Source organism: Choloepus didactylus, chromosome 17 (assembly GCF_015220235.1).
Source record: "Choloepus didactylus isolate mChoDid1 chromosome 17, mChoDid1.pri, whole genome shotgun sequence".
Lineage (NCBI taxonomy): Eukaryota > Metazoa > Chordata > Mammalia > Pilosa > Megalonychidae > Choloepus > Choloepus didactylus.
The window spans coordinates 58,671,238-58,694,358 of record NC_051323.1 but is presented as its reverse complement, the minus strand read 5'-3'; the positions used below and the strand labels follow the sequence as shown (position 1 = coordinate 58,694,358).

The 23,121-nt window shown below is 36.7% G+C and overlaps 1 protein-coding gene across 6 annotated transcripts; it reads right to left on the bottom strand.

The window, feature by feature from the left end:
* Positions 1 to 1,659: 1,659 nt before the first annotated feature.
* On the bottom strand, positions 1,660 to 21,621 carry FAM98A (family with sequence similarity 98 member A). 6 transcript variants are annotated; one of them, XR_005212425.1, is made up of 10 exons: positions 21,459 to 21,621; positions 18,379 to 18,527; positions 16,289 to 16,423; positions 12,560 to 12,744; positions 11,513 to 11,593; positions 10,845 to 10,961; positions 7,135 to 7,302; positions 5,223 to 7,045; positions 3,304 to 3,393; positions 1,660 to 1,868 (listed from the first exon to the last, which is right to left on the bottom strand). XR_005212425.1 is itself a non-coding variant. In XM_037807493.1 (8 exons), the coding sequence occupies exons 1-8, from the start codon at positions 21,509 to 21,511 to the stop codon at positions 6,332 to 6,334; spliced, it is 1,602 nt and encodes a 533-aa protein (XP_037663421.1). In that variant the 5' UTR covers positions 21,512 to 21,621; the 3' UTR covers positions 5,192 to 6,331. The 6 variants fall into 6 exon arrangements, 2 of the variants coding, with proteins under 2 accessions (XP_037663421.1, XP_037663422.1); XR_005212426.1 differs by having other exon boundaries at positions 5,241 to 7,045; XR_005212427.1 differs by lacking the exon at positions 3,304 to 3,393.
* Positions 21,622 to 23,121: the final 1,500 nt, after the last annotated feature.

The window sequence follows — 23,121 nt, the reverse complement described above, 5'->3', positions numbered from 1 at the left end:
TCTGGGTCAGAGAGCTGTGAACTGAAAACGGCTGTGACTCTCTCCTCTGAGCCCCTCAGGGTGAGAGAAAAGGGGACAGTAAGCCCCCTGTTAGAGCCAGTACACAGCCCCCCAGTTTCACTTATTGGCTAGAAGTAACATCTGGTCTTCTGGGCTCCCTCTCCTGGGACAGATGAGTCTTCTGGTTCTTTAAGGTTAGTCATCACTAAAAGCCTCTGTCTGCTTGTTGGGGGTTTGTAGCTTGTATTCAGCAGTCCACATTTGTTAATTAAAACCCCAGTTGGAGCTGGACTGAGCTATATTTGCTCTCTCCAGGAATGCTGCTTTCTACCACAGCAAGGTTTTGCAGCAAAGCCTGCTGTGGGGGGAAGGGGTTCCCAGCACAGTTCCACAGTTTTTACTTACAGATTTTATGCTGCAATCTCAGGCATTCTTCCCAATCCAGGTTGGTATACGATGTGTGGACAGTCATGGTTGTCCCCCAGCAGTTATTCCAAATTATTTACTAGTTGTTCCTGGTTGTTCATTAGTTGTTCCAGGGGACTAACTAAATTTCACTCCTCTCTATGCCACCATCTTGCCCCCATTCCCTGCTTTGGACCTTTCTAATGTAAAGTAGAAAAAGACATTTTCTCAGCTAGCTTTGAGAAAGAACACCTGTGGAAGATGAAGCTCTAGAAATTGATTTCCATGCTTAAAGCTATCATCCAAGTGGCATATCCTCTGCAATGTCTTTGTGTATTATGGCTTATTCCATTTTGGAAAGCACTATGGTAAATCTTAGGCATCATCTACTTTCTTATTTTACTTTGTTTTTGTTTTGTTTTAAATGACCAAAAAAGGGATGTTGCCTAACTAAAGGGAATGTTTTAAAGAGATGTGAAAAGCATTGAGCCAATGAGCCAATGAGCAATGAATCTGTCCATCTTCTACTCACTGTCTTGTCTGTGATTATGCTGTTGCTAGAGCTAAAGCTGCTCTACTCAACACAGTTATATACTATGGAAAAGATCCTCTTTTAGAAAAAAACTAGAATTTAAAAGCTAATGGATGCATAGCAGATTACCTATTCCGGATTCTACATATGCTTTGAAGTTGTAGGACGAGCTAGCTCAGTTGCATGCTCTTCTTTGCAACATTTGTTCCAAACTTGAACCAAGAAGGGAAGAGATTCTCCCTGAGTCTGCTTAGATAGTTCCTGAGTAATAATGAGTTGTGTATTGATGATAATACTACCTAAACATTGAGTAAATGTTACGTGCCATAGGCATTCTACATGGAATATCACGCTTCATCCTCACAGGTATTCTATGAAGGTGGTGATTATTATCCTTTTTACAGATTGGAACATTATGGTTTAGCTAGGTTAAACAAATTGCCTAAGGTTGCATAGTGGGTACACCACAATTCTGAATCCAGAATTATTGCCTCCTGGTGCTCTGAAAGAATTGTTGGCCAAGTATTTGTTGCATCCTCCCAGTGCTTTCGAACTTTAAAATGTGTATACATTTTGTCGCCCTAGTCTATTACACAGTATGGGACTCCAGGGGAGAGAAACATGCTTTCTATGACTTTTGTTTTCCCGTAGTAAGCACTTGAATAATTGGATAAAAAACTGATAAAAAGCAGCACCATAAGATGTAAAACTATTTACTGTATTTCATCATCATTGCATATACGATTACAAAAAAGCCCTTGTTCATCCCTTTACGTTGGGATTTACTTTCTGCTTCTTGTTGCCTTAGAAATTTCTTTGCCAACTTCTGAAAACTGAGGATTTGTTAGGATGAAACAAGTTTCTCTATAGTTCCACGTTAGTGTAGTTGGCTTGGTGTAACTGAACTTCTTCTATACCACGTAACTGGTCCCTGTTGAGAGAGAGAGATCTGAACCAGATAAACCATTAGACATCAGAGAGTATTGGCTATGGCCCTGATCTGGAAGTGAGATTTAACTGGGGGTAAATTATTTCATCCTGAGAACTTGATAGTACTTTTCATACATTTCCCCAAGAAAACCTCATTTACCTCAACCATTTAGTAAACAGCATTAAGACCCAGCAAGCGCTAGATGTTTGCATTTGACACTTTGGGGTTCTTAAAGATCTTCAATTACTACATTTTCTTGAAAATTTCTTTGCCTTTTTGTAATCTTTCAGGGTACATCCCTTCACTGGATTTACATTCCTATTTTACTGTCTTCTCTTCTGGGTGAAGCTTCTGGAATTAGTCTAAACTTCCTTTCTCCTGTTCTCATTCCTTCCTCAACCTTCAGAAAACTGGCTTCAGTCTTTATTCTGAAACTGCTCTTGAAAAGGTCACAAGATTTAATAGCTATTTTTAAGCTCTGGTGTGTAAAATTTCTCGGTAGCATCTGGAATTGTTAAGCCACTGAGCTCTGGAGCCAGTGGCTAGGTTTGATTCCATCTCGGCTGCTTACTAGCTACACGTGGGTAGTTGACTTTACCGACCCGCGCGTCACCCTCATGTGCAAAAAGGGGGAACAGTGGTACCCACCTTGCTCTAAATAAATACTAATAAACTATCATTCATACTATTATCCCTGAAACACCGCTTTTCTCTTGGTTTTCCTCTTACCTCTGTGGCTCCATCTGCCCCTGAAGTGATTATTCCCCAGGACTCTTATCCTTGGTCCACTACTCTCCTTCCCCCATCTTGAGTGATTTCATACAGAATCACTGTTTTAAATGTCCCAATGCAAAAATCACTGGATACTGATAATCACTGGATACTGATCATTCCCAAATCTCTATCTCCAGGCCTTCTCCTGAGTTTCAGACTGAGATCGTCTGTCCCCAGCAAATTTTCTCTCCTTCGTGTAATTTTAATTACAATGACTTGCATCCTCATCCACACAATCACAAAACAGGAGTCTTGCTAAATTTCTTATTCTCATTCTAACCACCGAAGGCCTGTTAATTAGTTGAAGCTGTCCTCCTGATTCCAATCTTTGCTTGCCCTCCTCTCGCTTAAATCCATTCTCTACCCTTTATTCTAAGATTTATGCAGAACCCAGATCTGACTGACCATGCCATGTACCTTTTTACTGGCGTATTATTGAACATAAAACAGGTCCAAGTTCTTTAGAAGGCACATAGAGCCCTCTACTACTTGGTCCTGGCAACCTTTCTGACTTCTCCTGCCAATTTCCAACCCATGAGTGATGCCTAAACACTGTGCAACACTATAGTACCCTGGCACAGTGTTGTATGTTATATTTTTACAATATATGTTTCTGGCTCTGCCACTAGACGTTTTCCAGTGCAAGAACTTTCTAACTTACCATTGAACCTCAAATGCCTAAAACAGTTCCTGGAATATAGCAGGCACTCATCAATGTTTACCGAATAGCACTGCAGGCCTCTTTCCTTGCCTTGAAGAAATCACAGTAATTCAATGTAGCAAATACTGATCAGTTAAAAAGATTTCTTTTTCAAGATTCCCCCAACTTGCTAGGAAATGTTAATTTTTTCTCTATTTCCACCCCAGCCCTCTTCATCTACATTTAAGAGACAGTGAATGATTTGCTCTTTGAGTTTTTATGGTAACACTTAAGTTTATGCAACTTATTGCCAAGCATAATTTTGAAGTTGACTAGAAATTATCAAGGTGAGTAAGTGGGCACAACCTAAAAAAATCTAAGTACAAGAATATAGGTGATTTGGGAACTGGAAAATCAGTTAAGTACAGATAGAAGTGATTTCAAATGTTATCCTCAGCAAGAACTTATCTACTGTTATTCTATGTCCACAACAATTGGCCACTAGCTCAGTTTGGATCCAGAGCAAGAAATAAAAATGAAAGTGGCATATCTTCAATAATTTTCATAGAGAATACTGATATCTTGTTCTTTATTTCCTGGTAGCAAGAGAAAACAAAGACCCAACAAAAGGTATTTTTGTTCTTTGCGTAAAAGAGGCAATATTTTCAGATTTCATACATCAAAAATTCCCTTCTATAAATTTTGTTTCTCCAACAAACTCCCATATTCCCTACTCTAACAAATTATTATTCACTACAATTTAAGGTAAAGAATGTCCATAAGACCAAGACATACTCTATACAAAATCTAAAAACTTGAGTAACAAAACTAACTGGTGGTTTGAAGTAAATATCCTATTTCCAGAGAACTTAATTTATGTCAAAAAAGAGAAATTTTAAAAACTCAATTCTTTTAGGTTTCACATGTGGTGAAAAAAAAATTCAGACTGAAGCAGTAAATGAAGATGCAAATTTTAGATCCCTCATGGAAAAATGTATCATTCGCCTTCTTATATGATCACGTTTGAAAATGACATCCAATAACCATAAAGATAAATAAAAACTATATTTGTCAAAAGAATGGAACATAGTCATTAGGTTTATTATGAAGCTTGAGGTTATAAAAATAGATGAAAGCAAGTGCTAAAGTAAATGTGAATATACTTCAACATATTTTAAGATAAGAAACCTTGACAATTTTATATTCTAATAGGAAACCCCATACATACTAAACACACTTAACTGCATAGACACAACTTTCAAGTTGAACTTAAAATCTTAACTTTAATGATAAATAAAAACATTTTGAATTGACTGCAAATTTGATGCTTTTAGAATGGTAAATGTTAGATGAAAAAAAAAAAACAGGTAAAATTAACAAAAAGATTAAGGTGGATTTTTCAAAAATGGTTTTAGCTATCAGAATAAAGTGCTTATCTCAGTAACAGAATAGTTTTAATGACAAGACATGAGTTGGTTCTTCACTCTAAAAAGCTCAATTTAGTAGGAAAAGAATTTTTTTTTTACAAACTTAAATTTATATTTTCAATCCACTTCCTCTTATGAAAAAGTACCCCATTCTTAGCAGGAATGGAAAACAGAACCAAAAAACCCTAAAAGATTGAGGTTGTTAATTTATCTTTGCCTAATATATGTAGCAACAGCTACATCCAGTGGTCAGAGACGAGTAGTGAAGTTTTCTAGCTATTATGTTACAGTAAAAGGTAAATGTGGAAGTAGTCATTTTCAATTTATCTAAGGTTTTTTGGTAGGGGTTACCTTTCACTACAAATTACATTTTAAGGAAATATTTAAGAATCTTTAGAGAACAAAGGCCTTACTTCATACAACTGAAGCAAGTGTAAGAATAATTCAGTTAAAACAAGAAACTAAAATAAAACTCAAACCAAAGAGAGAACTTACAGATACTTTATTGCTCACCTTTCACACAAAACATACCTCCAGCCATTTTCTTTCACAGCTTGACAATGTTTATGTGTACAAAAACCCAGCAAGAAGCGTCATGGAGATTTTAGTAAAGGAGAATGTAAAACATCAACTCAGCTAGGCTTTTGTTTTCTGCAGCAATCATAAAGGGCCTCCTGCACTAAGCAAATATCTGTCTTCTTACTTGGTAGTGCATTTCTTCCATTACCAAAAAAGCCTCCTGCCCAAAGCAAACTAACTTGTATTTGCTGAGCCAGCAGTATTAACTCATGCATAAAACAAATTTCAGTTTGCTGTTTCTTCTAGCAATTTCAAGTAAAAATAAGGTCAAAGGAGGAACCTGTTTTGGATGGATGCAGGTCAGTTTGAATTGTATACTTAACTAGATGCCTACATGACCTAAATAGGTTTACAACTCGGTTTGCTTTTATAATCTTTATAGGTTTTGGCTGTGTTCAAGGTTTTCAGAGTTGAGTGTATGGTACAGTATTCCATCAAAAAGATAAGGCTACTGAATGTGCTATCTGCAGAAGAGCTCATTTAATAGGAACTGACCTACAAGGTGTATAATGAAGCAAATGTGGCATAACCACTCTGAATAAAAAAGCCAACCAGGGGCAGAACTGTGCTTGGAAAAAAGGCATTAGAATATTTTAAGCAAAACACATATAAATGGGTTGTTACTAAGAGGAAGACTTCCTAGTTGTATATCTAAAAAAATCTAGGAGAATCCTCATTTTCAAAACTGCATATTGAAAAGATGAAAACTACTTATTTCAGTAGCTTCTTCAAAAAAGTATGCATGTCTGGCCGTGGAATTAGTCGACTGGTCAAAGATTAAAGGCAATTTTATTACCTTTTTAAAAACTTCTTCATACAAAGGAGAGATGTTGTATGTATTTCTCAAATAAACAGCATTATGTAAATCCATTAAAAAAAAAGAAATAAAACAGAATTGAATGATGACCTACAAATGCTTGTACCAAGCAGGAATCTGCCTGCCACCTGTGGTCTCACATGAATTCAAAATCAATTCTGGATTCCGGATTCTGAAACTAAGTTTCTATTACTTGAGCTCTAGCAACATGTAAGGTTCTGTAGCCTCAACTAGTATAATGTCTTCCCTGTCCAAATCCAGAATGATTATACTGATAACCTCCATGCTGGAAGTGCTGTTCAAATTGACCCCCTTGGTGATAATTCTGGCTCCCTCTCCCTCCCCAACCTCCTCCCTGGCCTCCGCGACCACCTCGGCCTCCACGACCACCTCTCCCTCCACGACCACTGCCTCGTTCACCATGGTGCCCACCATCTTGGTATCTATTGTCCTGTTGGTATCCACCACCCTGGTATCCGCTTCCTGTATATGTAGATGTTTGGAAGCCACCATAACCACTGCCTTGATAGCCACCACTGTGACCACCATGATAGCCGCCTGGCTGGAAACCCGAATCTCGGTAACCACCATCTTGGTAGCCCCCTCCTCCTCCACTCCCTCCATCTGTCCAGCCTCCTTGATGCTTATTTCCTCTTCCTCCCCCTCGACCACCTTGGTCATAGCCACCACGACCACCCTGGTCGTAGCCACCACGTCCACCCTGGTCGTAGCCACCACGTCCACCTCGCCCTCCTCCTCCTTGGTCGTGACCTCCTCGTCCTCCATATGAGGAATGTTCATAACCGCCTCTCCCTCCTCCTCGGCCTCCTGCTTGCTGCTGGGGGCCATCTTGCCTTTTCTGCCAAGGCGGCATCTCTGGGGGCGGAGGTTCAATTTCGTTGGGTCTACCACCTCTGTCAGGCACCCTGCCCATCAACACCTATGGGATGAGAAAGGCATTTTAAGCTATTTTGTTTTATAAACAGAAAGAAATTGTCTTTGAGACAAAATTAAAGGTCTTCTAATCACCTTATTGATGGCACAGGCAGTCTTTTCTCTTATAGAGCCACTGCTTGTCCTTAAAATCTTTGACAAATCTTGTCTTGCAGCCAAAAGATGGGCAACAGAAATAACACTTTTAGGAGATAAGACTGAGCGTTTTGGCTGGTAAACCTTTGCTAGTTTTTCTGTCTGACTCTGTAGAAAGAAAAGTGTTCAAAGACATTCAATTTTCAAAACAACATGAGACACATTCATATTAAATAAGTTAAAGATCTCTACAGTATCTGATAATCATATCTACTAAGTTCCAGATGGGAGACAAAGTTATATACTCACGATTATGTCTACTTAGTCAAGAACTATCTTACAATACAGCTGCCAGCCTTGCTCATACAGCAAGGAATGATGATGGGAAGTGGGGAGTAATGGGGTAGAGGGAGCTGATGGGTTTTGCTTTAGGGTTGTGGGGCTAAAAACATAAAAAGGTTTCTCTTCCCCTGGATCTCAGAATTATTTCATCTTTTTAAATATAAGACTATAAAGCATTTCAACAATTTGGTTTTTTAATTTTCTCTCTTGGGTTTCTACAAGATGACGGCTGAAACTAATCTGTATTGAATATGTTACTAACATTCACATTGCTTGCAAAAGTGATCCCCCTGTTTAATATTTCCTAATAAATAGGATCTACTTTAACCATAGAGTAGAAGCATAAGTTAATAATAAAAATTGCTAGCTCTAGAGAGACAGACAAATCACTGGGAAATTAGGAAACTTGGGTAAGTCACTAAGCCTTTGTTCCTCGGTTTCTTGACCTGAATAATAAGAAATACAACAGCATCTAACATACAGGTCTGTTAGGAGATTAATGACATAACTGCTATAAAATCTTGGCATAGTACCTGGGTAATAAGAAGCTCTCAACACATGTTGACAGTTATTACTCAACAACTTAATGAAAGTATGCTTGATGATAGTATTTTCCAAATCTAAAATTGAAACTGACAAATGTTCAGTGGGGCAAGGTATCTGGAATGTGTTATCACTAGATGTATAATTTTATTTAAAATGTATAGCCTGTTGAATTTGGGAACAAGTTAATTTAAAAAATTCTTACTGGAGGAGAAGGCAGGCTAAACTAGGCCACATTCTCAACTTGTGAAAGAAACTCTCAAGTCATTCATTCATATCCACACCAAGATTCCTTACCAGGTACCACATAGGGGTTCCTTGGTTATTTTCACCACCCTCTGAGTAGGCTTATTCTAGTGAACTAGTGAATGTGTGGCAATGGTGGAGGTAAACTTCTTGCCATGTACGGCTAATATATTATGTTTCATTTTACTTTATTGCTCATTATGCAATGTGATATATGTATTTGATTATTTAATAAATTACATTTAATGATTAAATAACCTCAATTTCAAAAGCACATAAAATAATTTCATCAAGATAACAAAAGGTTAACAGTTACATTACATAAAAAATCCATTTAAATGTATTTGAAAAAACTAGACCACAAAAGATAAATGAACCAAGGATATAAAGAGAAAGTTTACACAAGAGAAAATAAAGCATGAAAAAATTAAAAAAAAAAAGTTTTCAGATAAGAACAAACGCAAATTAAAGCAATCTGAATTTGAGAACAACAATCTCCTATTCACTAAATTTGGGAAACAACTATTACAACTACAATAAATAGCAAAAAGGACAAGAACAAAAAACCTTTAGCAAGTTTGTTGGTTACACACAGGTATTCAAATATCAGCTTGGGTGGAAGGCATATGCTGGCACAACCTGTATGTGCAATGTATCTCAAAGTCTCAGAAATGTTAACTCTTGATTTAGTAATCTTACCTTTATATAACAATAAGAAGAATAAAAGTGATAATATAAAAATAAAAGTCACATGCTCCAAGATTTAAGTGAAATAGTAAATTGGATAAGGGTCTAATATTAGGGAAATCTGATGAAACAAACTACATAGCAGTCATTAAATAACTTAGAAAATTATGAATATGTAGAAGCATGGAAAATGTTTAGGCTATATTAAGTGAAAAAACAGAATGCAAAAAGATACGTACACTATTCTTGTGCATAGTGACAAAGTGAAGAAGATAATACTAAAATGAAAACAGCTTTTGTGGCAAGATGATGGGATAATCAGTGATTTTTTTATTTTTTAAATATTTTTTTCTAATTGAAAGGATAAAGGGATTGTCACCCAATAGCTTATCTGTAGAATGTTTCCTGAATATGTCTTATTTCTTTTTCTTGAAGTAACTATAATACCTAGAAGTGCTCAAAAAAATGCTTGTTGAATGGAAACACCTTTGAAAAATGATTAGATATGTATCTCATTTAACACTGATTTAAAATGTAATCTCAGTGAGATAAGTACATAAATTTCATTAAATGAAACAAAAAACTTAATTTGTGCATTTAAAGTAATTTGTATAGTCTTTCCTTATCCTCCCCAATATATTTATATATTTAATAGAATCATTGTGTATTGTAGTTCTAAAGGATCTTAAGTAGCTAACCACATCACTTTAAAATTTTTAAAAATGAGAATACTAAACTGAAGTTCAGACACTTTGCACCAGGGTTCTCAGCTATACAGTCTACCAGAACCTCAGCTTGTTAACCTCTTCCAGTGTACTTTCATCCATCACTGTATGTTTTTTCAGCTGATGGTTAAAAGTTACTGTTTTTGAAGTACATCTACCACGGTGAGGGTGAAATGATTATTTTTTATCAACAGTAATTTAAGAAAGGACTTTATTTCCTAAATAACAGTAACAGAAGAAAATATAATTTATTCCTGGCATTACTATTAATTAGCTGTGAGATCTTAGGTAAAGTCTCCATTTATCTGGGTTTCCACTTTGTTGCTTGCCAAACAAGGGGGGCTAAGACGAATTTTTAAATCCTCTAATTCTAAAATATTGTAATCCTCAAAATATCTACCCCAACACAATTTTAACAGCCAAATATAATTGTGCTAAGTTTTAAAGATTTTAGGTGAAACTACCATTATAGCAAGATAACTGGAAAATTAAAAAGAAACTTCATTTTCTGAGTCAATTCAAATTCAGAGGAAAACCTATTTTCAAAGATGAATGAACTATTAAGGGAACACCCAATGCTAACAAATCTGGACCAACCTTCACAATAGTTCCATTTTAGGGTCCTAAGGTCAAATTAATCAATCATACCAATTAATTCTCACTTACTGATCATACAGTCAGGATTTAATATCTGTTGAAAACCAAGACTTTTACCTGGATTATCTCATTTAAACTGAAATAAAACTAAGTCTTAGCAGATCCTCAAATTCTCTACAAATACATTATAATATTTGGTTATATTAAATTCAAGATTTCTAACTTCAATCACCAAATTAAATTGTTAGCCTAAAGTATCGCATACAAATAATTTGAAATCATAATTTATTTTAGTAAGTTTCAGATTCTAATTTTCTCTCACAAATGGATACCTCTAGTAGGAGCTATAAAATCCAGCTTTACTGGAAAATATAAAAAAACTGAAACATAAATAATGTATTATTGATGAATAGCTGAAAAAACTGCTACTCAGCAATTCACTAAAGAAAAATTCCTATGTTTGTCTCTTATGTATTCCTCCTGTAGTCTCCACTGTATCTAAACTGTGCTAGGAATGCTTAGGGAACATGTCTATAAATACTCTGTTCTTTTAAATTATTTAATGTGTACCTTAGCTCTGTCAGACCAGCCAAAGGACTGTACAGTGACATCCAGGCGTTTTATTAGCAGCTTTCTCCGAACTTCATATTCATTGGCTATGGCTTGGTTAATCGCTTCTATCTTTTCCTGAAACAAAATAAAAAGATCAGTCAGAATGTAAATCTGCTTGCTCTTCTGCCTCAAAAGGACAGAAACTGTTTTATTCACAACTGAATGCCAAACACTTAGTACACATAGTCCCTTCCACATAATAGATTAATTAGGCAAATAATAGGCAAAATAATGTTAAGTCTCAAAACATAATAAAGAATATGTAAACTACATAATTCTCATTTAGCTTTCCCACAATTCACTGTGTGAAGTTCATTCAGCCCAATGTAGTTTCTGACATCAAGCTAACCAATTTGGCAATTAGAAACATACATCATACTGAACATTAATTTATTTTATTTAGCTATGTGAGATATTTACAAATGATGAGATAAAGGCTTCTAATCTTATACAAAATATTCTGCATTAGTTTTGAGATTCACAAAATGATACTCATTTTGAGAATGCCCATTTAGAAAGCTACATATTAGAAAAACCTAAATTAAAATGCACAAATTATAAATGGTGACATCAAAATCATGGAACCTGGTTCCTTACAAATTTTACTCAAGATGATCACTACTCACCCAGTGGGCTGGTCCCATTGGTTTCTTCAATAAAGGCTTTCCCACATGATTAGGTGGAACTTTTGCTAATGTTTCCTTTAACTGACACAAAAACATAAATAAATGAATAAACAAATCTAAAATTAAAACACATCCTCCTTAACTGCCCAATTCCCATCATATTCTGTCATCAAAAGAAGATTCCTGACAGAGGCAAAGGTGGAGGATGTTTTGAAATATAAAAGATCCACATGAAAAAGGCACTCACTCAGCCCACTTCTCACATGCCTACAGAAGTATGATTTCTTCACTGCACCTAGAACAGTGCCTGACAACAGTAGGCACTCAATGAGTATTTGCTGAATGATGAATGGACACACACAGAAAACTGGGACTACAATACACTGCCACTTCCCCGTAGTGTTCAGCCAAATACTGACATGTCCCATAATGTGAAGGTACCAATTCTTAGAGTCCAGCAGATATGCATACTTGGAATAATTTTGTTATAACAAGTATTATTTCTCTTTTACCCATTTATTTATTATTAAGATTGCTTGTTCCTAATCAATTATATTTTTAAACCTTAACTGCTGATAATCTGTGGTATAAAAATAATTCCGATTTATTTTCACATACTAAATTATGTTAACATTCAACAAATCTAGTTTGCCAAGGATCTGGACTGGATTAGAAAACAAAGAACATTAACGTCTTTTTCTGTCCAGTCAATGGGGAGGAAGGTGGTAATATTTAATGCTAAATACCTTTAAAAATTAATTATATCAAAGTTCAATGATAAAAGGATTTTAAAAGGACTAAAGTCTTAAGTTTCCTTTTAGAAAAAGAAACAGGTTAAAATGTAAAAAAAAAAAAAAACAAAAAACTAATTTCTCTTTAAAGTGTCTAGATTTTAAAACCCCAAACTCATTTAGTTCATTTAGTAACAATTATTTAAGAATATACACATTAGGTTCCCACTAAGAAAAAATCAACGTCATTGTTTCATTTCAAACAAATGTAGGACTATGCCTTTAATACACTACAATCTGGTACTAAAGGTCTTACTTTTTTTTCAATCCCGCTGAAGAATTGGAACATAGTTATATTGGCTGGAGGTTTGGACATTCCTAGAGCAATACATATGCCTTTCAACTCTTGAAAGACCTCACTACCGCCTCCTTCTTGAGCTTTTTTTGGAGGAGCATTCACACAGAGCATTCTGGCAGCTTCTAGTTCTGAGATGAGGTATGCTGAAGTAAACAAAATAAGATTTCAAAATGAGATACAGCTATAGTTAATAGTCATAAGTCTTGGGTCACAATGCTATAGACCTAATGATATGTAATTTTTAAAGCTGCGAGAATGGACAAAAACAAAGAAAACCATTTTTACTTTAAATGACAAAACATATAAACCAGTTCTGTAATTCAGATATCCAACCAATCTATAATGTTTAAAGGTTGATTTTAAAATAAGCAATTCTTCTTTGAAACCAAAGGATCACAGCAGATCAAGTGTAAAAATGGATTCTTAAATTCTACCATTAAGGAACCTCCATAACAGGGGCAGGCATCTGTTAACACATTTGCAAAAGGTGGCAGGCAGCCAATTTTCAGAGACAGTTAAAAAGGTTACCTTTTCCACTGTTTCTCACCACTTGTGAGCACCAGTGGATACAGCCACCTTGCCTCTTTCTCTCAATACTCGGGCAGGCCATACAGAACTGGCATGAAACGTTTCCAAGTAGCTGAAGTTCAATTTATGTAAGAGGCACATAAAGAAAAGTGGGAAGGCACAGAACTCCCCAAAGTTTCTTTCCCATAATTTCCAGTATCCTAATGTCACCCTTTGGCTGCTCAAAGAAAATCCTCTCCCATCTACATTCTTCTCAGGGCTCCCCCATACTTCCCTCACCCCTCCAAAAAACCCTTCCAAATCAATTCTTGGTAGAATGTCCCCTTTGTACGGTATCATCCCCTTGTGTGTTGATTTTAGCCAGGTATAATGAGGGCTGCAATCTGCTTCAAGTAATTCAGTTTAAGGCATATATATTCAAAACTGTTCCTTTAACTTTCCCAAGACATTTAAATTTTATAAAAAAAAATGGTTAATACTCACTTGAATCTCAGAATTTCAGGTAGGTGACAAAATGAGAAACTTCAGGCAATATAATATATAAGTTTTGGAAAGAGATGTTTACTAGGCCACTAAATCTTATTATAAAAAGTATAAAAGTATGACCAGTTTTAATATCGCATTTCTTGCAACCAAGGTGCAATGCAAGAAGTGCAGGAGCTGTAATTTTGGCAATAAATACAGCTAAGTTTCTGGAAAGATCATTCTAAATGGGTTTGGTAATATCTTAACGTGTTTGATACAGCAACTGTATTTACAAATTAAAGCAACACGTAGACATCAAAAGGGTAAAACCCCACTGGTTATAAAAATAATCACTATTTTTGTAATAAAGTTTTAATGGAACCCTACCATGCTCTTTGTTTATGTATAATCTATGGCTGTAACTGCAGATTGAGGAGTTGGAGTTGTGAAAAAGACTTGTCTGTGGCCCACAAAGCCTAAAATATTTACTATTTGGCCCTTTAAGAAGTAGTTTGCTGACCCCAGTTCTAGAGCATCATATATATGATTTAACAAATTGGTTCTCCACTTTGGGGCAACATACTCAGGCATTCACAAAATTAGTTCCCCAATATAATTATCATCAACAACATTAACTGAAACCAATATGTTCAAAGCACTAGGAAAGGTCTTGAAGATATGAAAACAAACAAAAGATTATTCTAATTGACAATCTAATTGGGAATAAAGAATCCATGCATAAAAAGATGAACAATTCTTCATCTACTAGGTACTCAGATAATGACTTACTTCACTAAGGGAATGCATCTGAGAACCACAAAGGCCAATGAAGAGCCAAAACAGCCCTTACTCTGACTCACAAGAGTTTTTCTATTCTATTTTATTAACAATTCTAAAGAGGTTGGTTTGGTACCTCCCCTCCCCCAAATACAATGTGCTAAAAGAATCAACCTAGTGAGGTAAGGGTGCTGGAAGAAGTAAGTAAAATTATAGCAGTAAGATATGACAACTGAGCCTTGGAAAGATGACGAATATTTACATAGAGCAGGCAGAGAACAAGATGTTTGTATATATGTAAATACTAGAATAAAAGAGAGGATACAGACTGAGGGGAATATGTTATGAAGGAGAAAAAGCATATGCAAAGATGAAAAGGAGTAAAAATGAACAGTGTGGATGTGTTTATGCATGAAGAATTCAAAAAGCAAGTAACTCAGCTGATTTAGTCATTTCGTTGAGGAGCAAAAGTTGTATACTCCTGAAGAGCCTCTGAGGTTATGGTACATTAAAGGCTTTAATTATGACCCTGAGCCCAAAATAATGTTTGGTGCAGTCTGCTTATGAAATAATTTTACAAAGACTTACATTCAAATTACTTTTATAAGTATCAGTGCCATAAAGGGTAAACACTGAGCTCTTTGGAAAGAATTAGCAATTCAGGGTCATTTCTAAGAGTTCCAAAAAGCTGATATCTTCTATGTAAGATAACATATATAGGAGTAAATGAATATTTATTATTGGTAAAGATAAGCAGCACAACAAAGGAAGAATCAGTGAGTATACTTTGGTTTGAGCCAGTTACGGAAAATATATAATTTCAGGGATAAAGAATGAATTCGTAAGACTTATAATCAGCAGTACTTTCTAACCTTATGTGCATATCCCCTCAGTAACAATCATTTGTCAGGCAAAGAAAAATTAAGAAAGCTGCTCTGGAATAAGTTAGTGCCCAAGAATAATGGCTACAAACACCTTTTAAAAAAAAACGGAACCCTCAAAACAGGAGTTGTATTACTCTAGAAACTATGGCACAGAGTTTGTAAAAATAAACAGAAGCATGTAAAAATTCTCTGAATTGTGCTTGTCATAATAAGAACGATAATATTCCGTTAACCAAAGCTTATTCTAAATGTATTTCAGAATGCTATAAAAATTCTGACTTAAACTACTGGTTGTGTTTATTGGAGTGCTTATACAAAGCAATAAAATTTGTGAGTCTACTTATTGTTGTTCAGGGTGAAAAGAGAAATAGTAGTTAGTAGATAAAAAGCATGGAAGAAAAGGACTTTTCATAAAAATTTACAACCCAGAATGATCAGTAAGTACAGGAACAAGTCAATTATTATTCTAGAAACGCTTTACATTGTAATCTGACAGGTACAAACCAAACCAAAAGCTCCAAGTAATTACCCAGCTACAAAGAAATATCAACAGGACAAAAATGCTTCAAATAATTACATTTACCATTCATTTTAATGTATGCTTTATGTCTTCAAAAAAAACATTAACTAAAAAAAAAAAAAATGCCTTCATTATTCTACACTATCTTCCCAGTCGATTTTAACATGTACACTCAGTCTAGAACGCTAAGGTTTAATGATCACATATTTGAACAACATTCCAGCACTACCGATGGCTACTTCAGGTGAAGTGGACAATCCTGAGCACTACCAAAGTTGAAATGAGAGAAAGACCATGAATTATACAAACAACAATGATGCTACCAGTGCACAGGCCCACAGCTGCTAAACTGGAAATCTAGAAAAGCTTTGTTCTTTAAAAAAAAGAAAAAAAGAAAAAGAAAACATTCTGAATTAAATCCGTAATGAAACAAAACAAAATAACAACCAGTTTATTAGTCACAGAAGACATAAATAGAAAATAAAAGCTACATGCATGCAGCCATGAACTTACTGAGCAAAAGGAGGCAGTTCTTCTGAACGAGAAGGCGCTTGGTCACATCCCCTGATGTCAGTGAAAGATACGGACAGTTCATTTCCCCTAGTAGCCCACTCACCTCAAGCTGGAATTCTTCAGCTTCACTCGGGCCTTTTAAGAATGAAAATAACCTTATTTAAAAATGCTGATTGGTTTTCCATTAGCATAATTATTATTATATATAAATTGACATTTTAAACAGAATTTTCCCAAGTTCCTTTCCTTTTTAACTCATCCTTTCTCACATCACTGCCTACTCTCCTTAAATACTATTTTCATTATGTTTATTCCCTTATTTGAGAATTTTTAATGGCTCCTTAATTTTTACCTCATCTAATCTAATTTTTTCTATCTGTCTTCAAATATTCTTCACAGGCCCTCTGGTTTGCCCTTCTCAAGATATTCAGTTATAATCACCTCCACAAATATTCAGGTCAGGCCAGGAAGAGTCAGATGCATTTCCACTTCTGTGCCCTCATGTAAGGCATGCCTGGTGATTGGTAAGCCCTCCACTCTCTGCTCCTCTATCTAATCCCACCGGTCCATCAAGCCCAGTCAGGTCCTTGATGAAACCTTCCCCAAGTACTGTCATGCTCATTGATTTCCAATCTCTGTGAATCACAAAGTGAAGCAGCTGGTTACTGTACTAATTTCCAGGTGTTTCACTTGTGCCTAATATTCCCAGTTAGACTAAATTTGAGGACAGCAAACATGACTTCTGGTTCTGTATTCTCACATTTTTAAAAGGATAGAATTCACTGGGTAAGCCAACATAAAAAAAAAAATGCTCCTTATTATTTGATGGCTTCCTATTAAATAGCATAGAGGGATAAAAACTAACTGACAAACTTTGAATGAGTTACCTGACTTGAGTCCATTTTCTCATCTGCAAAATGGTAAGACTGGAGGAGAAAGGAGTGCTAAAGGGACCCACTCCAGACTTCAGATAGAACTCAATTTTATCTGGTTTATACATTGGCTTCATTTGAACAAAGCAGCCCCTGGTTAAAAATAGTTATCAACTGGTATAGGTGCTTTCAAAGATTCCTACCATCTCTGAAATGCAACTTGGCACAGTGGTTGAGTGTGCTGATTCCTGAACCTGACTGCTGGGTTCCAGTCCTGCTCCACCACTTACTACTGTGACTTCAGGCAATGTAACTAATCTCTTTGTGCTCCCTTATATAACATATAAAGCAGTAATGAAGCCTACCTCATAAGGTTGTCCTGAGTTTTAAATGAATCGAAATACATAAATTGTTTAGGCATAGTGAGTGCTCAATAAATGTAAGCTGCAATCATTATTATGTTACACCGTATCCTCCGTAATAATTTGAATTGGATGCACCTAACACGTTAACATTAAATATACGAAACATTCAAGAGAGTGGACTGTCAAACCTTAATTTTCTTTAAGGGGAGGTTAACGGGGCATTTTTCTTTGTCTCCCGTTATAGGTTTACCTATGGTAGGAGGGAACCAGATGGAGGGGTGTCAGGTTCCAAGCTTTTGTCTCTTTTGCAGAGTCCACAAACTAGTGCTACAGCAATAACAAAAATGGGAAATACGAAACAACTCTCAATTCCAGAAATCGGGTTGTGCTGGAGGTTCAATCATATTCCCTATGATACAGAAAGCCTCTTGACAAAGTGTTCTCTTTCTCGTCATGCATAAAAGAATTGTAATGCATTTACTTTACATGTTATATATGTATAAGAAATCTGGCAGTCGTAGGAGAAAACCCCCAATTTCTACTTCTAGCTACTAATCTAGGATCGCAGAAGCCATGTTTTAAAGTATATATTCCACACTTTCTGTTTCTCAGTAACAGGGTCTGTTCAGCCTCCAGAAATTTTTAACAGTTATGTGACTATATTCTATTTTTCTACTTCTGAATCTCCTTGCCTCTAAAAGCAATGAAGGGAAAAAAATCTTGGCTTCTTTACAAAATTTTTCTTTACGATTACAAAAACCTTGAGCTTTCAGCTTTAGTACTGATATTGTCCAATCAACAATACCCCCATTTTAATTTTATATCTTGCACCTAAAGGTGAATGTTTACTTACTGTTAGTTGCTTGCACATTTTCCTCTAGTTTACAGAGCACTCTTAATTCAGACACCAGCCAAGCACAGAGTTTGGTAAACTCGGGGGAACTGGCTCCACTAGAGACTGCCTGAGACAGAGCGCCATCTTCTAACAATGGACCCTTGTAACTGGTGAGCAAGAAATTACACTTCAGAAGAATATAAACTCATACCTAATATATAATAGATAAAATAAATCTATGTAGTACTTGCATAATTAAGCAATTTAATAAAGAAACATTAATATAACTAATTTCTGAATTTGCAAATATAAATAAAACTTAGAACTATACTAACCATTAGAAAAACCAGCTAAATGGTAACTGCATTTCAACCCTTTAAATTTATGTGAATGTTTAATACGATCACATATACTATATCAATTTCTGTAAATTTACTGAAAGCCCTTATTGTGCAGAGATTTATTTTCTTACTTTAACTGAACCGAGTATTAAAGTCAGATTAACAAGTGATAGCCAATATTATGTTTACTATCACTTAGATTATTTTTTCTAGAATTTTTTTCAGAAGTCAATTAGGTTAGATTTTTAATGACTTTCTCTAAAAGCAAAAACTTTCCGAATAACCGTTTACTTGCTTTTTCTATATTTAATGACAGTTAAGATCATGAAGACATACTAATATCACAGAAATGTCAAGATTAATTTAATAATTGCCGATAAATTGATGTTTGGGAAAACTAGTGCATCTAAATCCTAACCCTTTGTAAGTGATTCAAGAGCAATTTAAAAAATATTCTAAAATATTTGAACATTCATAAAAGATAATAGTAATAATGAATTCCAATCAATTATACTCTAGGATTAAAGAATTTTGCCACTCTCAAAGTAATTTTAAAGTATATATTTCTCAGAGGATTATTTGATTCTCTTTTAAATGAAATATTGATAAAAGCACTGTTTTTTTGTTTTTTATTTGATAAAGTTACTTAAAAAAGTACTGTTAATAAATATTCTTAAGATAATTTGATGTTTAGAGGTATATTAGAGAAATGACAATACTCAATCCCTTTAAAATATGATTACATATTTATGAAATGGAAAAAGTATCATACAAAAAACAAGATATCTATACCCGGCCATCTAGATTCAGAATCACATATTATTAGACACTGATAAAAAGTGACTAGACCTAGAAATTTCTCCTTGTGTTTCATATAGACTTTATTAGTTTATTTGACAAGTAATTACTGAATTCTCACTGTGTGCCAGGTTAGAGATTTCTCAGTGAATCCTTCAAAAGTACACATGAACTTTTATGTTTAATGAAACATACAATGAAATGTTAAAATTCATTAAAGCTGAATTTTAACATTTGAATTCTATCAAAATAAGCTTAAAATTGATAGTTTTCAGAAAGGCTCATGATTTACATTACAGCCCATCTCAATTATTTATTTGGATTACAATTATTACAGAAACAATGGCTTTTATAGTACCCAAGAGAAGAAAGTTGTAGCTAAAATAGTAAAATAACAAGAATACTGGGAAGAAACAGCATGTCATCAATTTTTAAGACTCTACCCATGCAGAATATGACTATATTTAATAAGATACACCTCCTTCCTCTCATCCCACTCTTCCTTTAAGAGTAACCCCAAGTGCCACTTCTTTCAGGAAGGCTCTTGGATTTCATTTTCTTCCTCAGTAAGGGAAAGGGTCCTCCTCAATGCTCCTCACAGCATATTCTCACACCATACTGTGTTGAATTTCTCTTCTACTCTCACCTTGTATGTTTATTGCCTACCCCAATGCCTGCCGCAGAGCAAGTTTCCTCAAAAATGTTTACTGAATGAATGGTATCATGTGTGAGCAATTTAGTCCGAGATGTCCACCAAAATGAGACCATTATTCTGAATGTGATTTTTACTTATGTCCTAACCAAAGAAATAAGTCCCCTCCCCATACAGTCTGAAATATTCATGAAAATTCAGAGCAAGGTCCAAAAAGAACAACTGTAATTCACTTTGACAAAGAAAGTTGATAAGCACTGACACTTCCTTTCCTAAAAACCTCTACCATGACAAGTTATTTAAGTGGGCAGACTTTGGGGACCCTGACAGTGTCCCTTCCTAAAGGTTTCCCCCAAAGGTTTCCATGTCATGGAAAAGGCTAAAGGAAAGTTTTGATAAAGGACTTGTTACTTTATAAACAGAGGTAGCTAAATATATATTCTTTGTTACTGTACCTGCGGCCAAATATTTAATCATATAATTTGTTTTCTGGAACCATGTTTAGCCAAAGGAGATGTAAGTTTTCAAGTTTTAATAGAGTACTCTGATCTGGGTGACCCAGTGAGATAAGAAGCCCTACTTCCAGCTTCTAGATACTGGTGAATTATGGTTAGGTAACTGTCAGAAGGAAGAGAGACAAAATGCAAAACAAATATGCAGAAATTTGGTGGGTGACGATGACTTGGAGGGTGAGGGCTAAGTGTGGGTCAAGGAAGCTGAGTATCAGAGTCAAAGGAACTGCCAGTGGTTCCCACAGAGGTGGTATAGTCAGGTGCACCAGTGAGCTGGTTAAAGGAACAGATGCAGAGCACAGGGTACATGCAGAGAGATGACTGAGCAAAGGAGATTTTTTGAGAGAAGTGGGGTGGGATAGGAGTAGGGGCTCAACAGCAGACAGACAAGAGTAAGAAGTTTGGAGGACAAGTAGGAAAACAGAGAATCAACTTTAGCAACCTCTGAGTGGGAGGTTAGGGAGAGAGGATGGGGAGCAAGGAGAGACACTGGGCGTGGGGGGTGGGGGCAAGAACCAGAGGCCAGACAATGACACCCATGACTGACAAACGTTGCGGGGAACTCGGCTGCAGGGAGCACGGGGCAAGCCTAGGGGCGTCGGAGTTGGAGGGTCCCGAGCCGGCGGAGCAGGCAGTGGACGTGGCATTGGGGTCCCAGGGCCACAGGGAGGCGACAGTCAGAAGCCACGGGGAGCGGCGTGGAGAGACAGGTGGTGTCTAGACTGGGGCGGAGGACGTGTTCCCGGGAGACCGGGCAGTGTGGGGCTTGCGAGACCTATGCCCTGGCAGCCTTACCCTAGATCTTCCAACGACTCCAAGATGTCAGTCTCCATGAGGTCACACTCCATGCTACTGTGGTATTCAAATTTCCGAGTCGTCAGGCTCCCCTCTTCGCCGGCAACGCGTACACTCGCGCATGCGTTACCTTCCCGGAACTTCCAAATAGACAGCTGGCGCCTCAGCCTCTGAACTGCGCATATTCCGAGCGTGCGCAAGAAACTTGGTCCCGCCTGCCGCCCCGCCCCTGCTAGCCAAAGGATTGCCCGGCGGCCCAGCTCTGCACATGCGTACTACCTGAATGGTGAAGCCAGCCGCCAGAAAAAGGGCAGGAGGACCGGCTGCGTGGCAGCTGGGCGTGGGGACCTGGCGGAGGGGAAGACCGCTGCTTTCTCTTGATAGCCTGTACGCATGTGCGAATCTTGGGGCGAGTCGGGCCGGGGAGGAGCTTGGGTGTCTCTGTACTTGGGTGGGTGTAGACTGTGAAACGTGCAGTGTCTGGAGCCTCGGGAGCAGCTGGAGTGTTTCCCTTCAGCCTGCTGACATGTTCTAGCTTTCGCTGTGGGTCATGGTTAAAAGGAAAATTCATAAGCTCGCATCTAATTGCCCAGCACTGGCCACGTGCTGAGGACGACAGATAACGTGCTTTTTGTTTTCCTTGTGGCTGCAGCACTTCTATTTCAAGGTTAGGAAGGAGTCAACTTTCCTTTGACTCAAATGTATTCATAAAGTTGTGTTTTCCCCTATGCATTCTCTTCTGACTTCTCAACCCCCTCCGAGGCCCTAAGCAATCTTTATTTCAAAGGGGGGTGGGGGAGGGTGAGGAGGGTTCGCCCCATATCAAAGAGAATATATTTAAATCCACCCACTTTGAACTTTTCTTTGCTGCATTCTCATTGCTTTTGACGTTATTCAGCTGAGGACATTCAATTCGTGATGGGCTATGACCTCTTAGGTTTAATTGGGTATTTGCTTAGAAATTATTGAAAAATGAGGAAAATAAATTGCTTTCAAAATGATGACATTTAGAAAACAGTAAGTTGGCATGATGTTACATTTCATAGACATTTAAAGAGTTTTTACATTGGTGTCAGTACATTTAATTTGTAGTTGTGGAAAGTACTGCTATACAGCAAATAGAAGAGCGGGGGAATTGAGCAACACCAAGTAAAGGGTATTCGAAAGTGGGGGTGGGGGGTGGCACTGGGAATTTATAGTACAAAAAAAAAAATTAAAGGGTAATGGCAGTTGTCAGGCAAGTTCTGTTCTAACAGCTTATTGGCAGAAGGAAGCTTGTCCAAAGTTGATTGGTCAGTGCTTAGGCCTTTTTCTGGTCCTATTTTCTGTAAGTCTCATTTTCCAAGTTGCTCATTCCTGAAGTCTGATTACCTCTGCGCAGCGTGTTTACCTTATGGACATCCTTTGCCGGGAGCCGTTTTGTAACCCAGGGCCTGAGGGTCTTTTTAGAGTTCCTTTAACATTTCTCCCTTTTCCTCGAGTTCTTTTGTAGAAAGCATCTCTGATGAAGATTGATCTTGTGCTGTCCCATGGTGCTAGAGAGATGTCCTAGGCGTCCACGTATTATCGTGTCCTGTAGAGGAGGGAATATGTTGTGGAACTATGGCCAGTTGAGCAATGGAGGCAACACTGGATAAATGGATTCCATCTACTGTCAATAAGA

Coding starts and splice junctions, on each gene's coding strand:
- FAM98A (XM_037807493.1), bottom strand. CDS start 21,511: ATGGAGTGTGACCTCATGGAGACTGACATCTTGGAGTCGTTGGAAGAT. Junction 18,528..21,458: donor GAGTCGTTGGAAGATCTAGG/GTAAGGCTGCCA, acceptor CTTGCTCACCAG/TTACAAGGGTCCATTGTTAG. Junction 10,962..11,512: donor CAATGGGACCAGCCCACTGG/GTGAGTAGTGAT, acceptor ATTTTGTTTCAG/GAAAAGATAGAAGCGATTAA.